This window comes from Larimichthys crocea, chromosome XX (genome assembly GCF_000972845.2).
Source record: "Larimichthys crocea isolate SSNF chromosome XX, L_crocea_2.0, whole genome shotgun sequence".
Taxonomy (NCBI): Eukaryota; Metazoa; Chordata; class Actinopteri; family Sciaenidae; genus Larimichthys; species Larimichthys crocea.
Window position 1 is genome coordinate 13,719,961 of NC_040030.1, and position 16,138 is coordinate 13,736,098.

A 16,138-nucleotide genomic window follows, 5' to 3' on the forward strand; every position below is an offset into this window, starting at 1 on the left:
CTAGATTGCTCAACAGTCCGGGTGGATACAAAACAACTTTAGTGGTATTTTCTCTTCCACGGCATCAGAAGGGTTTATCAATAATCTACCAATTGGAACTTTTCAATTTGGATTAACAGTCAGGTGTTAATGAAAGTTGGTGACAGGAAGAAAAGGGCCGAGCGCTGTGAGGATGGAGCGGTTAAGAGGTCGAGCCATCACTCCGCATTGCATCATCAAAAGGTAGATGGAGTGTATGGGAGCTGAACAAGCACTGCGGTGCCAGGCCAAGACTGTCCTGTGACTCAGGAAACCGAGTAAGACTGATAAGAGAAAAACAAAGACACCAACAAAACAACTTATGTGAATGGCGAAAGAAAACGCCAGCAAACAAATACATTCACTCGAGTGTGATTTTGTATTTATCCGCTACCTACTGCTACAGCACCGTGTAAATGTGGTGAGCGAAAAAGATTTTAAAAGAAATAAATGAAGAGTCTCAAAGGAGACAACTAGACAGAGACATAAAAAGAGGAACACAGAATAAAAGACTTGTTTTAGAGGGGAGATTAAACAGCTGTAAACATGTCAAAGTCTTAATCAGGTTACCAATCAGTCAACTGGCTCACGGCCTCAGATATGAGCTGTCACTCATATCTACAAGATTTTACAGCGTCTAGACACGAACACACATTGGGAAATTAAATGTGATGAACATTTTGAGAAATAAAGGTAAGTGTGTATTAGATTTTGGTCACTTTGTTGCTGTAATTCAGCTCTGCAGGGCATGAGCCTATATTGACCTTTTTTGCTGCAGGCTGGTCGTAGCCACTTTCTCACCTACCGAGCTTTTAATTTAGTTTCACAGCCTTTAGGGCTACCGATAAAGGTGCCATACCATAATGCGAACTCCCAACAACAGCTGATCTTGTGTCCATTAAAAAAGACATTTACAGAGGGAACTTTGTGCAGTCAATCGATATTTTTATATGACTATATGTAATGTAACAAGCATTGTAGTGTCAGTCACTTAAATGTTTTACAGCCATCAACTTTAATGCTTTGGTTCAGTCTCAACACGTTCATCAGCTTTGTTTTCAGACGCACCAGGCAGATCGACAAAGTTAGCAACCAGCTAGTTAACACAGTGGAGCATTTAATGGCTAAAGAACTAGATGGTGGAGACCAAAACAGAGCTAAATGGAGGGTGAACAATGGACTTGGCAGGATGTCACTGTTGGCCTGATAATGTTAATGCAGGTTCAAACGTTTTTACTACCCTCATTGTGATGTTCAAATCTACTGTATCTCTGGAGCAAAGCCTACTGTGGTGTCATTTGTTAAACTCTTGCCATACTGTCAATGATAATCACTTGGGCAGTCTTTATTACAAATATTCCTTCTATTTAAGTAGAAGTTCAGTCACAGAAAACAACAAAATATAAATAATTAAATCCACTCTATGGAGTGTGAGTTCTTGAGATGTCAGTGTTTTCACCAAACAGACTCTTAGGTCTGACAGATCAGTGTGACCTCAAAGAAGAAGAAAAAAAGGAAAAGTGAGAGAGAGTAATACTTCAGATGTCTGACCTACAAACAAACTATTCAGCCAACATGTCTACATTACCCATGTTATATATGTGTAAAACTCAAAGAATTCTGACTTCCTGTTTTCATCAGACACTCATGAGCTCACATACAAAAGAAAAAGGGAAAAGTGAGAGGAAGAAGGGGGAGTGTAATGCAACAGAAGAACGAAAAAATAGATGGCAAGGGAAGAAGAGAGACAACAAGAGAGAGAGAGCAAGAGAGCACGGCAGCATTAGAGAGCACATCTTACACTTCCTACCCTTTCACAAAGGCAGAATTAGGCCCGTGAAAGAGCCAAACCTCGCTCTGCTCCAGCTCTCTCTGTGCGTCAGAAAACAAGAGCACCTAACAACAACACCGGAGTGCATCAACCCATCATGTTAGATGCCAGCCAGGCACGTTTGAAGGTTTGTTGGCTGCGTATGTTGTTCAAGGCTCATCAGCGCATGGATATGCAGGGGAACAAAGAGCAGGGTGATGCCTTGAAGATCTGACAAGAGTGTGACTCGCCCACGGAGAAAGACAAAGAGAGGGGAGAAACAAACGCAGGGAGAGGTGCTGACGGAGTGATAGAAAAGGCAGAGGAAACAATACAGAACAGAACGATGGAGTGGAGCAGGAAAAAGTGAAGGGCAAGAGAGGCTTAATGAAGAAAAACAAGTCAAGAGAGTCACCTCGCCACAACAATGCTGTTTATACAGAAATATTTTTACCTGTTGTGGGAGTGAAGGTCATACTGCCTGAAACACCATCTATTATTTTGTTAGAGGAAACTGTTGCTTTTCAAATGATAGAAATCTCATTTTGAAAATTATGCCAATTTGCCAGGTTCACGTGGCTAAAACTAATCAGCAGTCTAATACATCATCCCTGCAATAAATCCTACCTTAATGGAGGTTGTAACACTTTCCGCTAAAACATTTTTTTATTTTATTTAGAGGTTAATATATCTTCATGGTCATTTCAGAGGCTGTGCTGGAGCTTGTCGTAGTGTTATATTGTTTTGCATTCAATTAAAAGAAGTAAAACAAAGTAAAAGTTACAAAAAGAAACAAATGCCTAAAAACTAACACCCATTAGCTCCAAGAAAGCTGCTGTGTGTCAAACGCAACCAAACTACTTGCAAGATTCCCACCACTTCACTCGTGGATACTAATTGTATCTCTGTGACCGCAGTTGGTCTGGCGTGTGTGTGCGAGGTAGTCTGCAGAGCATTGTGGTTTCCATTTAAAAGCATTATTTTGAACGGCTTCAAAGAAAGCCCGACGGGCCAAAACACAGCACAAAGAAACCAAACACTGTATAAATGGGATGTATAGAGAAAAGAATCACGCAGAAACGCACACGTCCTGTCGAACTTTAAAGGCGCCAACCACTGACAACTTGTCACAACAGCATGGGGTTGATTTCCATCACTTATTTTATATTTCTGTTCATGCACTTTTAAAGGATATTATATATAGTCCTTATATAGTAGTTATACCTGACCTCCAATTATCATCAAAAGTCAGGAAGAAAATGAGTATGCTGCAGAACTGTTTCTTAGCAAAAACTCTGATTGCATTCCTGATGCTGAAAAATAGCAACTCCCACTAGGTGAGTGAAAAGTATGAGGCTCTGATTCTGAGAGAACTTTTGAAACATTTGCGATTGTGTGGCCGGCTACAGAACAAGTCAATTACAATAAGAGCATCCAGGCATCATTCAGCCCACTTAAGGTCTTTGCCGATTAAAAAACATGTCGGCGGCCAGAGCTGCATATTCTGAGCTTCAGAACAGCTCTTCAGAAACTTGTGGGTGACGTCACACGTACGCTGCCCTTTCTTTATACTGTGAGTGGTCATAACAAACCAACCCCCTTTTGGTGCTATTTCTTTTTTGTTGTTGTTTTTATTTATATTGTAGGGTTTTTGAGTGTCCAGGAAGAGTGGGCTCTGTGTGCTTTTACTTTCATGTATGTATGTATGTATGTATGTATGTATGTATGTGTATTATATATATATATTTATATCTATATTATATATAGATATATATATATATATTATATATATATATCTATATATATATATATATATATATATATTTATTATATATATATATATTAGTGTGTCAAAATTAACGCGTTAATTTTGTCGATTAATTTTAAAGAATTAACGCGTTAAAAAAAATTAACGCAATTAAACGCGGTTTTGTTTTACTTCCGGTGGCGGCCCCATTTTGGATGTGGCAAAGTAGAGCTTTGTTTCCCAGATATATTAGTGTTGTGTGTGAATGGGTGTATAAGAGGCATTAACATAAAGCCCTCACGGAGACTGCGCCCTGGGCGGTCGCCCACATTGCCCATAGCTAAAACCGGCCCTGCTTGTTTTAGTTTAACGGCAGATCTGCCACATCCAATATGGCGGACGCGTTAACATATCGCAGCAACGGACCAACCTGCTCAGTGAGCGTCTATGTATTATGTCTATGATCTATCCTAAATAAAGGAGAGTCTGTGCATATATGTCTATGATCTATCCTAACTAAAGGAAAGTCTGTGGTGTAAAGATGGATAAGGACGGACTTTTAGGGGAACATTTCATTTTAAAAAGTTGCCCGACGGCTCCTTGGACAAAAACAAGGCAATTTGCACAGTTTGCAAAGCCGAATTTAAATTCCACGAAGTACCACGACTTTAACATATCCCCTCAAAGCAAAAACACCCAGTCTACACTACAGGAGTGTGGCACTCCTCAGTATATTTCCTCATTCTGGCTTTTTTCTGTTTGCACTGTGCATATGTGCACCTTAAGCCAATAACATGAATGAATTTCCTATACTTTATCTGAGTTTTTCTACCTTAATTTGTCATTTTACATAAATAAATATTCATTATAAGCTTCAGTCTCCAGAAAAATGCATTTATTTATTGATACATTTATGATAGATTAATCGCGATTAATTACAGAAATTTTTGCGATTAATTAGTTAATTTTTTTTAATCGATTGACAGCCCTAATATTATATATATATATATATAATATATATATAATATATATATTATATATATATTATATAATATATAATAGATAGATAGATAGATAGATAGATAGATAGATAGATAGATAGATAGATAGATAGATAGATAGATAGATAGATAGAATAGTATGTATATAGATAGATAGATAGATAGATAGATAGATAGATAAGATAGATAGATAGATAGATAGCTAGCATAGATAGATTAGATAGATAGCTAGATAGATAGATAGATAAATAAAATAAAATTTTAAAAACCGACAACCAAAGATGAAGGAAAATCATCATGTCATGTCTATGGTATTAACTAATAAAAGGAAAAGGAATAAAAAGAAAGAAAGAAATGTGTTTGTGTGTGAGTGCATCTATATTGTCAAATGAATTTAAGTGTGAGAAAACATTCATCAGCATAAATGTGGCCCAACATAACAAGCACACAGCGGGAGGGCTCTGTGGAGAACAGTGTGGCGCACACACACACACACACACACACACACACACCCCTCCAGGTCATACTCTCACAGTCTAATCATAAGCGTTGGCTTGAATGCTTTGATAAATAGCGCTCACGAGCATGTTTAAACTGAGACTGATCTAGATGAAAGAAGAACAGACAGATAAAAGAAAAGAGAGGGGAAAAGAGGGCACAGAGCTACAGGAGGAGTTCACTGGTCAGAAAGCTGTACAAAGAAGAGAGCGTCTCAATGGGTCCAGGGGTTGATTCTATGTGAACCTCCAAGTCTTGCCAGCTACAAAAAAAAAAAAAAAAGGGGGCCACTCTGCACTGTGGAGAGCCGCACTTGCAGTAGATGACTGATCCTCACATCAATACCATATCGCACAAAAGATCAGGGGAGCTTTTAACTGAGAGGGAGACGAAGAAGGAGAGGGGACAGACGACACTTACCAATGTACTCAAAGACGTAGACGACAAAGAACGGCGTGACCAGGTCGTTGATGCCTTGTACGTAGCCGCTGGCCGGATGGCGGATGGCCCAGATAAACAGGATCCGCTCAAAAATCTTATGAGCACACACAAACATACACACAAAGACATAATAAAGATTTACATCACATGAATAATGTGCAAAGATATCAAACAGAAAAGCAATAGACCTCTACGTCAAAGGCGCTAAAAATCAGTAAATGTTTCAACAATTAACTTCTTGTCAATTTGTCAGATTTTCGCTTGATGGACTAATCAATTATTGACTTAATCATTTCCCTCACAAATGACACGTTAATAATGAAGCAAAACCTCAATGTTCACTGACACCTTAAATAAAATTTTTCCCCGACAGCAAATTATGCCTCTAAAACATGAGGCTGGTTGGGATTACAAGTTTTAATCATAAATCAAGTACATTTTAGAGAGTGAGCGAGGTGTGGGAAGGCAGCAGTAGAAATCAGAACAATTTGAGGCATGCCAAGCTGGTGAGGAGGGAAGCAGTTGAATCTCAGTCACAGTTTTGCTTATTGTAGGAGTCTGGCACAGAGGCGGATATCGATTTTTAAGTTGCTGTTAATCTCGTTTAAACACATGACTTTTCTAGAGTCATCATCACATAGAAGCTGATCACAGACGGAGAATGTACATGGTATATTCTGTCTCTGTGTGTTAAAGGTGCAGTGTGGAACCTTTTGACAACTGGTGGCGCTGTAGAGCAATGTTTTTAAAAGTGTGTCCCTGTTTTGTTTGAACTGCGGCCGGCGCATGATGCAGGCGCATGAAGACGCACATGGATCTCGCTCTTCCACTGATAGACAGTTGGTGGCGGTAGCGTGCAAAGAAGCGGAGCGATGCGGCAACAAATGCAAGGAAACATAACAAACAATGCTGGATTCAGAATACATTTTAAAGCTTTGTAAAGGAAATTCATTGATAATGTTTGTTATACCGCAAGGATATGTACAGTGCACATAACTTTTGTTTGGTCACAAGAAAAACGCCATGTGGCGCCTTTAATCATCACAACAGCTTTACTAAAAGATCAAATGTTCTGTGTTTAAAGGTCTAGTGTGTCGAATTTAGCAACATCTAGTGGTGACGCTGCAGATTGCACTTAACTGAATCATGCTTGCCTCTCCCTCTAATTCCAAGCATGAAGGTGAAACAAGCCAACTAGAGTCAGTTTGTCCTTTTTAGGCTACTACAGAAACATGGCGGTGCAGCTTTGGCGAACCCCATCGGAGGACCCGCTCCATGTTTGAATAAAAGGTTCATTCTAATATAAGAAAAAAATATAACAATTCTTATTTTCAGGTCATTAAACATGAAAACATAGTTCTGTATATTAGATTCCATTTCTGCAAAAGAGGCCCTAAAATATTACACACTGGACCTTTAATGTGTTTACTTTCTGTCTGGTATTCTTTATTCATCCTGCTCTAAAATGCATTTAAGATCAACCGTAACTCTGTCATAAAAAGTGACACGTGAAATGCTATTGATATTCCTGTTGTTATTTTCCAGTTAGGTCACGACCGTTCGCCCAAATTAAAAACCACACAAGCAGAAAGTGGATTTTGGGCATTATGACATAGGTGAGCACAGTCTAAATTTCAGATGAACCATTCATTTGCCCCTCTCTCTCTCTCTCTCTCTCTCTCTCACTCAGCACAGAGACTTCCTCTGCAACTTTTTTTTTTTCTGGTGCACAGAAAAAGCTCACTTTGAACTTTGTTCTCTGCTTTGGTGTTGCTCTCCTCCTTTCTCTCTTCCTTTTTCACTCACTTTGTCTCTCTCTCTTGGTCTTCCCCCTCCTTGAATCCGTCTCCTCCTCCATCTCCTCTCTCTCTCTCCCTGATCCTCAATATTTTTTGCAAGGCAAACACTTCCATCTTCGTTATGGGTGGCTGTTTAATGCTGTCAGCCCCAGTGAATTAGAGGAGACTTGATGTTCGGCTTCTTTTTTTTTTTCCTGGTGTGCAAATGGATTCCCCCCAAAGACACACACTCACCTTGCTGTACCACACCCATCAAACACTTTCTTATTTTCTAGAGATACGTCATGTTTCTGTCACTTTCTAAATAACCTCATAGCTCATTGTTTTACGGGGAAAAACACAGCTATGGCAATGTCATTTTTTTATTTTTTTTTTTTTTTTTGGAAGCTGTGCGTGCAAACCCCCTCATTTTTATTCTAAGTAATTTAATCAATGCTAAAGACAGTTGAAGAGATTGGTATGACGCAACTCTCTCTGGCTTTCTCCTCAAGTCTCCTTTACCTGCCTCCACACATCACACCTCCTATTCCCTTATCAAAGCCCCATCTATCAAACAGGGGAGAGGTGCTGCTGCTAGCAGAGGGAGTGGGTAATGGGACTTTCTTTTCATGCAACCTCAAAAGCTGACATACATATTTCACACTTGCGCCAACACACACACACACACACACACCTACTCGGGAGTGAACCAGCACACAATACCCTGCTCACACGTGCTTTACTATGGGCACCTTGGTGTGATTATATGTGAAAAAACAAAAGACGCAGAGAAACAGCAGGCGTCAAGACACCAAACACTGTCTACAGGTTTGAACAGAGTTCACTCGTTCCTCAAAAGACAAAACTCTTGCGAATTATGTTAATCTCGCAGTAATTTCGTATTTCTCTCGGGACGAGGTGCACCCCTGGGAGAGGAAATCAGCTTTCCTTGTCAAATGAGCCCCAAAAGGGCGCAGATAAAGGGTGCTCTCAAGGGGCAGAAACGAAATTGATGCAACAAGATGGTATCAAGTCCAAAACTTCAAATAGTAGGCTCACACACTTATGAAAACTTTCATCAACAACCACACTAAATTGCTATCCACACACTCAGTCCTTATAAGTTATTCATTGAAAAATTACCAGTTCAATGCTTGAAATGGAAGAAAAAAAAAAATATATATATATATATATATATTTTTATAAATATGGCAGTCACGGAGGTCTATTGATAAAACCTGCTCTGTCGGCCTGCAATCACAATTTGGAGGCAAAACTCTTTTCACGCTGTGAAGTTGTAATTGCTGATTATCAACGTCTCTCGAAGACTGTATTGTTCAGCAAAACAAGAAAAACACTTAGATACCACTTAGGAAATCACAGCAGAATTGCTTCAATATCCCTCTCTCCCACCCGAAATGGAACAGACTATGGACTGCCTTCCATCTCGACTAAATCACTCCGAGCCCCTCGAGAGGTGGCGGGGGGCAAACAAGTGAATGAAATGAAGCAGAGGTGATTTTCAGGCAAGCATTACCATATTAAAAAAAATAAAAATTTAAAGATAAGGAGAGCGAGAGAGAGGCCTTTGGAGTCTGTTGCATACCAAAATATATGAGAGCACACTGCTTGAATATTTCATTGCACTGGTGGCTTTTAAAAAAAGAGTTGGTGTACAGGGATGAGAGCGAGGAGGAGATGGGCTCTCGGAGAGGGGAAAAGGAGGTATGGGGAGAATATTTACAGGAGAGATTCATACTGTAAATAAGATTACAGGTAAAGAAGACACCTTCTTGTCTGATCTTATTTCCCTCTTTACGTCTCTGGTTACGGCCCCGAGTTGTATCCCGCGCAAGACGGGAGCAACGGAAGGTCGTGTCGCCTCTGGCTCTGTATGTATGTATGAAATAATGCCTTTGTACATGTGACTCTGCGCACTGATAAATGCTCTTGTGTCTCCTCATAGCCCTTTTTTTCTTATTTGTTTTAACATGTACGAATGCATAACTGTGTATCCCTTCAGGAGTGTAATACTGTATGTGTGTGCTCGCTCACACCTAGCAGTCCACAAGCCCTGGCCAGCTCATTAGCCTGCGCCTCATTATGGGATTTCTCTATCGGAGTTTTTCAGCTCTCTGCTTCTCAGGCCAGTGGTTCTATGTATGACAGGGTCTCCCAGAAGCACTGTAATAATAAGATAAACTTAACCCCATATAAATGAATGGAATCACATTAATATCCATGTTAAGTTGTTTTGGGAAGCTGCACCGATCCTCCCTGAAGCCTGTCGAGCATGCTTCTTACACGGCGGTGGAAACAAAAGCGACTCCACACAGTTATCAAATTCCAGCAATGAATCATGTTGTATGTTTTTCTAACTAGCTTAACTTCATTTTATAAATAATTAGTTCTTGCAGCTCACTGCAACAGGAAGCTCTAACAAAGCAAAACAAAGAGAGTGCTAACCATGCAGAGTGGACGTTTACGTGTACCTGACCGCATGCACGACTGCAGGTATTTATTAGAATCTTCTATATGTAATCTTAGTTTGTGCTACTGTGTGTGCACCCATGCCAGACCATGCAGTGTGCTGAAGCGAGGGTTTTCCCATATCAAACTCTCAGGCAGAAGGAGAAAATAAATAAATAAATAAATAAATAAATAAATAAATAAAAAACAGCCGCACATAAATCAAAATCTTGTCCTTGGCTTGTAAACCTACTCAAAGCAGTTGATGTGATTTTCAACTTGAGTCCATGCATACTTTATTCCTCTACGTGACAAACGATATTAGTCAACCCATTATCTGCCCAAAACCGGAGGGGAAAACCCTGCTTGGTGAGGTGGTGTGTGTGTGTGTGTGTGTGTGTGTGTGTGCAGCAGGGTAGGGGTGGAGGGGGTGGGGGGGGGTGGGTCTCACCTCTTGGACAGAAGCTTGTTGAAAGAGAGGAATAAGAGGATTAGTTCTCGGTATGTCAATGTGAATCTGCAGAGAGAGAAAGAGAGAGAAAAAAACAAACACTGAAGCAACGGGCAGGTTAGCACAGATCTGGCCAATACAGACGCTGACAGAGACGGACACAGAGAGAGAGAGAGAGCAACAGTTAGTGGATTGGTGTTCTCGATTGAAGGCAGACGGGGGTTTCGTTGGTCTGAAATGGATAGCAGCGGTGGCCTTGAATGAATGAGAGTATGCACATTGCGATGTGTCTGTGTTACTATGTGCTTAGGAGTGTGTGTGTGTGTGTGTGTGTGTGTTTTTGTGTGTTGTTGGACCACGTTCACACCATTTCAGAGTGTCTGCCCCGCAGATGAACAACACGACAGGCAGACAGATTTGTCACAAGGGAGCCAGAATGGATGCAGGACAGCTGCTGGAGCCAAGCCAGCTGAAATAGTCCGGACCGGGACAGGAGGGCGGACTGACTGACTGCGAGAGTGTGTGGCTGGTTACTGACAGGACTGGGGATTGAGCTGTAATCACAATCCTGTCTGCACTGTCCACCTTACCTCTGTCACCTTTGGCTGCAGCACCAAAGACTCAGGACTCATCCTAGGAATGTCTATGTGGATCTGACAGCAACACGGGAGAGAATAGGTGTTAGACATGCACGCACACACACGTTTACACTCATGAGTATCAAAGTAGAAGTCCCCTTCACGCACTTGTCCTCAATATTCCACATTTAACCTGTTTATGACCAGCTGTAAGAGTTCATTCGTTCCGTGTTTTCCCAGACGGAGGACATTCGGGGGTCATATTCTCATGATTTTTGTCCTTCTGATTAAAGAAGACAGAAAACAGGTAACTATGAAGGCCATTGCTGCGTTTCCTATGGTTGGATGAGAGGGGTTGCACTGGGGCCGTACAGGTGGGTTTATGTGGCAATTCTGTTCTATAATTTTATGTATGTTCATGCTGGTTTTCGTCTCAGTTTTGAACCTCCTAACAAGAGCTGAATCAACCAATCGACTGGCTTTTGATGTGCAGCTTTCTGGTTCTGCTGGATGTGTAACTAGGCAACTGTTAGCACACAACGAGGCTGTGCTACTGCGAGTGTGGAGAACTAAAATTAGTTGTTTTAAGCGCACAACTCCAGTGTCAGTGACCAGACTGATTCTTATATATCTTTCAATAGCTTAGGAGTGAAGCTACTTTTTTTTTTAAACACGTTCTCATGGGATGGGACAAAACTGCAGCAGTACATCAAATAGCTAAAAGTGCAAGCTGGGACTTCTACAATGGCTATATCCATATGTGTGCATTCACGCAGACACACAAGCTGTTTGGGCAAGTTACCAACAACATAAACAGATATAAAAGAGGCAGATGGACAGACATAAGATGAGACAATCTATGGAGACAGATGGAAAGATTTAGAATGGCTGGGGGGACCATCTCATATGGACAGAGACAAACAAGACATATATCTCCATGTAATGTATTCAAAAATGTTCTCCAGCCACTTTGGCATGATATATGAAAGATAGATACAAACCCGCTGTCAGGTGCAATTTGAGTGCCAAACCACCACATGTATAAACACATATAATCACACACGGGGAAAAAAAAAACAACACTAGAAATCACCACTCACTCTGTCGACACAAACAGTGTTGGAACAAGCAGAATTTGGCAGAAAAAGAGGCTTCAAGAAGCGATCCAAACAATCATCAAAACAAAGTATGCCAGCTTTCTGGCACAGCGCAGAGGAGATCAATGGGAAATTGGACGGGCTATGAGAAATGTGTGTTTTTGCTATCGACAGCCCACTTTGATGTTCCTTATCGGCCTGAAATGAATAGGAAATAGTCGAGTGTTAAAATGAAGGAGTATGTGGGGGAAGAGAGACGGAAACAGAGAGAGAGAGAGAGAATTTAAGCAGCTCTCTGGAGCTCAGGGCTAGTTGTCTCCAGCCTGTGAACAGAGCTCGACCACATTCCCTCCATGTTTAGACAGACAGGCACACAGACAACAGTCCAATGAATACATGAGGGACAAAGAGGACAGGACAGAGAGGGGGGGAAAAAAAGCATGAAACTGGTTCCAGTAATCTTGTCTGCAGGGCCGAATCCTGTCAAAAGATACACACCAAAAAAAACACACACGTGAACATCCTTGTGTCCTGGATTTGTGCTGATGGAAAACATTAGTGGCAAGAAATTGTTCTTGTAATTGAAAATGGAACCGTTCGCCTTATATTCTGTCCTTCAAGCTCCGGGATTCAGACGTGTGATGAGAATGTACAAGAAATGATTAAACACACAACAAGTAAACAGGAAACGTGCATGGATGTGTGCATGTGCATATACCTGTCTGTATGTGTCCTGATGGTGTTCATCATTGCGGGAGTCGTAGTACTGCTGAATGAAGCCGAAATATTCTTGTCTCTTCCTCTGTAGGACGCTGTCTCTCCTTTCTGCATTAGCTGGCAGGTAACCCTAAGAAGTTGAGAGAGAGACAAAGAAAGGAAGGAAGAAATCATTTATTCTTTAACATTTTATTATCTTTGTCTTGGTACTTCCTAATCAGGTCAACGTACATTTTCCCCGCGACCCTGGCTTTGTGCAAAAGCAAGAAAAACCTGCCTACCAGAATGCCTAAAGCTCACAAATAAACAAAACTGTTTGTAAAATCACAACATGTCACCTCTTTAACACCTCTGTTAAAGGTGTCTACATACAAGAAGATATAATGTGTTAATTAGCAGGTGGATTTTGTTACCTTTGGACAGAGTCAAGCTTGTGGTTTCCCTGTTTCCAGTCATTAATGTCCGTGTAAAGCAATAAATATGTGTTCTGAGTTTGTCAGACCAAAGAAGAAAGTGTTATTAACCACCCAGCCAAATGTGAATGATATTACTGAATGAAAATATTGACAGGTTTATGAAATTAGGTGTCATAATCAGGTAAAAATGAAGCAGTATTCTCAGGTCCAGGACTGTGGGGGTGTGTCCACTGAATGCACTAAAGCCACGCCCACTCGTGGGAGCAGTCAAGCAGCCATTTTGAAGCAACTTAAACGTGTCAGATGAGTTCAGAAAATGACATGACTAACTTTGAAACACTCTGAGCGAGATGAATTAATCTCTGTCTCTCTGTTAGGGATGCAGGGGTAAACATGTCATCGAGCCACCCTTTAGGACCGCCCACAAAATCCTGGACTGAAAACTGCTGAAAAAGCGTTTTAACCACTAACATATCGTTTAAAGTCTTTTCAAGTTTTCAGCAACATATTTAATGTATTTTGAAAGACATCCCAGAATTGCCTTTATGCGGACTTTAAGCCAATGTTAGCTTCTCATCTAATTCTCAGCAAGAAAGTGAAAGAGTCGAACTGTTCCTTTACATGTTAAATGTCCTTTGTTTTCATTAGAACTTCAATCTTCATAGTATAAAATGAAAATTGGTAAGATGTGAAAAACCATTTCATTTGAATCCATCTTATCTTATATGCTTCATCATTAGCCTAATGATGACTTTTAAAATAGTCCTGAATTTCACTAATGTAACTCTGAAATGTACTATTATTTGCAAAGCCTTACAGCACTGTGTTGATACTAGTACAGGCCTATACAAACGTTAGCAAGTGGTAATAGTCTCCAAACTAATACACCTGTCTATTTGTGACACATAGGCTTGTGGGTTTCACATGGGACTCATTAATTCAGCTCCGTACATCTTCAGTAAAACTGTCTTTCCAGTGTCTGAAACTGCATGGTGTTTTGTTATGTTTCTGTCTCTCTTATTTATTTGTCTGTCAGTGTGTACCATTTAATGAGCTCTTCTTTCTAAACTCGGTCTTAAACCTTGACTCATTTTGACTTTGTTAGCCAAGTTCAATTACAACCAACCACCGCCGGGGATTACATAGTCAGTAAATGACACACTTCACTTTCCAAAGAAAACTTTCTGCTGCTTGACCAAATGCTTTCTGCCTCTTTGGGGAGCTACCTATCTGTGTGTGAGCATCCATTTTCACATGTGTGCTTCTGGGAATGTGTTAGACGGTTTATGTGAGCACAGGTTTGTGAGAGTGTGTATCCTTCATGTGCGTCCAGGCTTATGCAATGTGGAGAAAGTCAACTTCTAAACTGAACAACAAATCTAAAGGCTATTAAAAGCAAGAGTTGGGACCAGGGGCTCTAAATTATTCACCAAGTTAAAATCTTCAAAACAGAACTCAAACATAACGATTTGTCCCTGTGGCAGAAAGCTGGATTGTCTAGTTTTTAAACTGACAAAGGTCCTTATCATAATTGCTGTTTTATATTCCTTTATGTGCGCCTTTGTTTCTGGTTTATACATAAATACTTTCTGAACATTATGATGAAGAACGCCGAGTTTATATAATCAGTTTTAAAAAGAATGTAGGAACCGCTTCCTGGGATCTTACAAACTGACAGCATATAATGTCAGAACCAATACTAGCTTTTAAAAAGGTCCAGTGTGTGGTGTATCATATGCATAGCTATGTTTTCATTAGTGTATAATCACCCATTTATATGCACAGATGGGTCTTCTTCTTCTTCACCTCGTTGAACTACCATATGTATTGTAGAATGGACAAACTTAACACTGGCTCTCGATAGGGACTTTCGTGTTTTTTGTGCATTTCACAACCACTGTGTGGGTGAGGCGGCAAGGTTGGATTCAGCAACTACATTGCTAGAAGCCACTAATGCCTACACACTGGTCCTTTAATAAAGGTTAAAGTTAATGAACAAGGAGCTGCAACGGAAAGTCGATGATTAATCAAGAAGACAACTGTTAGGTAGATCAATAATGAAGAGCTCGGCTCATAACTAATCATGGAGGTAATGAATGCACTACATGAACGAACGCATTGATGATAATGTTTCACAAAATGTACCATGTACCTCTACAGGAAGGCCGTAGAACACCAGAGGTACACGTACCACAGTTTGAGAACCAACAATGTATAAGCTAATGTTAACTGAACAGTGGATTTTGTCCCTTGTTGCTTACACTGAAAGCACATTATGAAGGTGTGTTTTAATAGCCACTGTGGACAGACAGGAGGAGGTTCAGTTTACAAGATGTTTTATTACAGGACTTATGACATCACTAAACTACAGTACCACCTTTAGGTGACTGAAATCTCCCAAAGATCAACCCGAACGCTCCACGCTCAAAAAAAATAAAAGTTTCTTGTAAATGTTTTTTTTAGCAAACAGACAGACGCTGTCGTAGTCCTGTGCTCTCTTCATCAGCCTGTCTGCCTCTTACATTTATTTCCCACCGCTTTTGTTTTGAACTCTACATTTTTCTGAGGACACATTTGGCTTCTGTGCAGTCACATCTGAACAGCAACTGTGTTTTGGTCTGGCTTTAGTGGAAAGGCCGTCAAGCTAAACTCATCTACCTACACCAACAACAGCCTGCACATCAAGCTTGACGGGGAAAAAACATAACAGGCCATAAAAGGCTCATATTTTTCTGTGTGTATTATATATGAGTGTTATCTATGTGCGTCTGTGTCTTTGTTATGACTTTGCCATTTGTTGTTTTTGGAAGCGGGCTGCCACTTTTTGGTAAAACGCCAGCGAGCATAGAGACACACACAAAGTATCAATTTTGGGCAACTGTCAAGAGGAAAAAGAATCAATAAGAGCAGCTTCAATAAAAGTTTCCTTTTTTTGTTATTCATTTTTTCACCTCGACAAACTCCGAAAGCAGTCTGAAGATTCTAGAGACACACAAACACCTAGCTAACACATACAGACACAGCGGGAAAAATAGCCACACACACTTACTGTATATGTGCACAGTATGTTGTGATATACAAACACACACCCACATTTCACATTCTCTGTCAGCTCAT

General features: G+C 40.5%; 1 protein-coding gene across 4 annotated transcripts in view; it reads right to left on the bottom strand.

Annotated features, from left to right (window-relative positions):
* The window catches only part of tbc1d22a (TBC1 domain family, member 22a), a 120,565-nt gene that overhangs the window by 74,326 nt on the left and 30,101 nt on the right, over positions 1–16,138 (bottom strand). For 2 of the 4 annotated variants that reach the window (XM_027272424.1, XM_027272422.1), the window contains 4 exons: positions 12,607–12,735; positions 10,804–10,866; positions 10,214–10,279; positions 5,495–5,609 (listed from right to left, as the gene is read on the bottom strand). In XM_027272424.1, the coding sequence (XP_027128225.1) occupies positions 5,495–5,609; positions 10,214–10,279; positions 10,804–10,866; positions 12,607–12,735 (373 nt within the window). The remainder of the gene's footprint in view (positions 1–5,494; positions 5,610–10,213; positions 10,280–10,803; positions 10,867–12,606; positions 12,736–16,138) is intronic. The other 2 variants (XM_027272423.1, XM_010740461.3) reach the window with 2 other exon arrangements.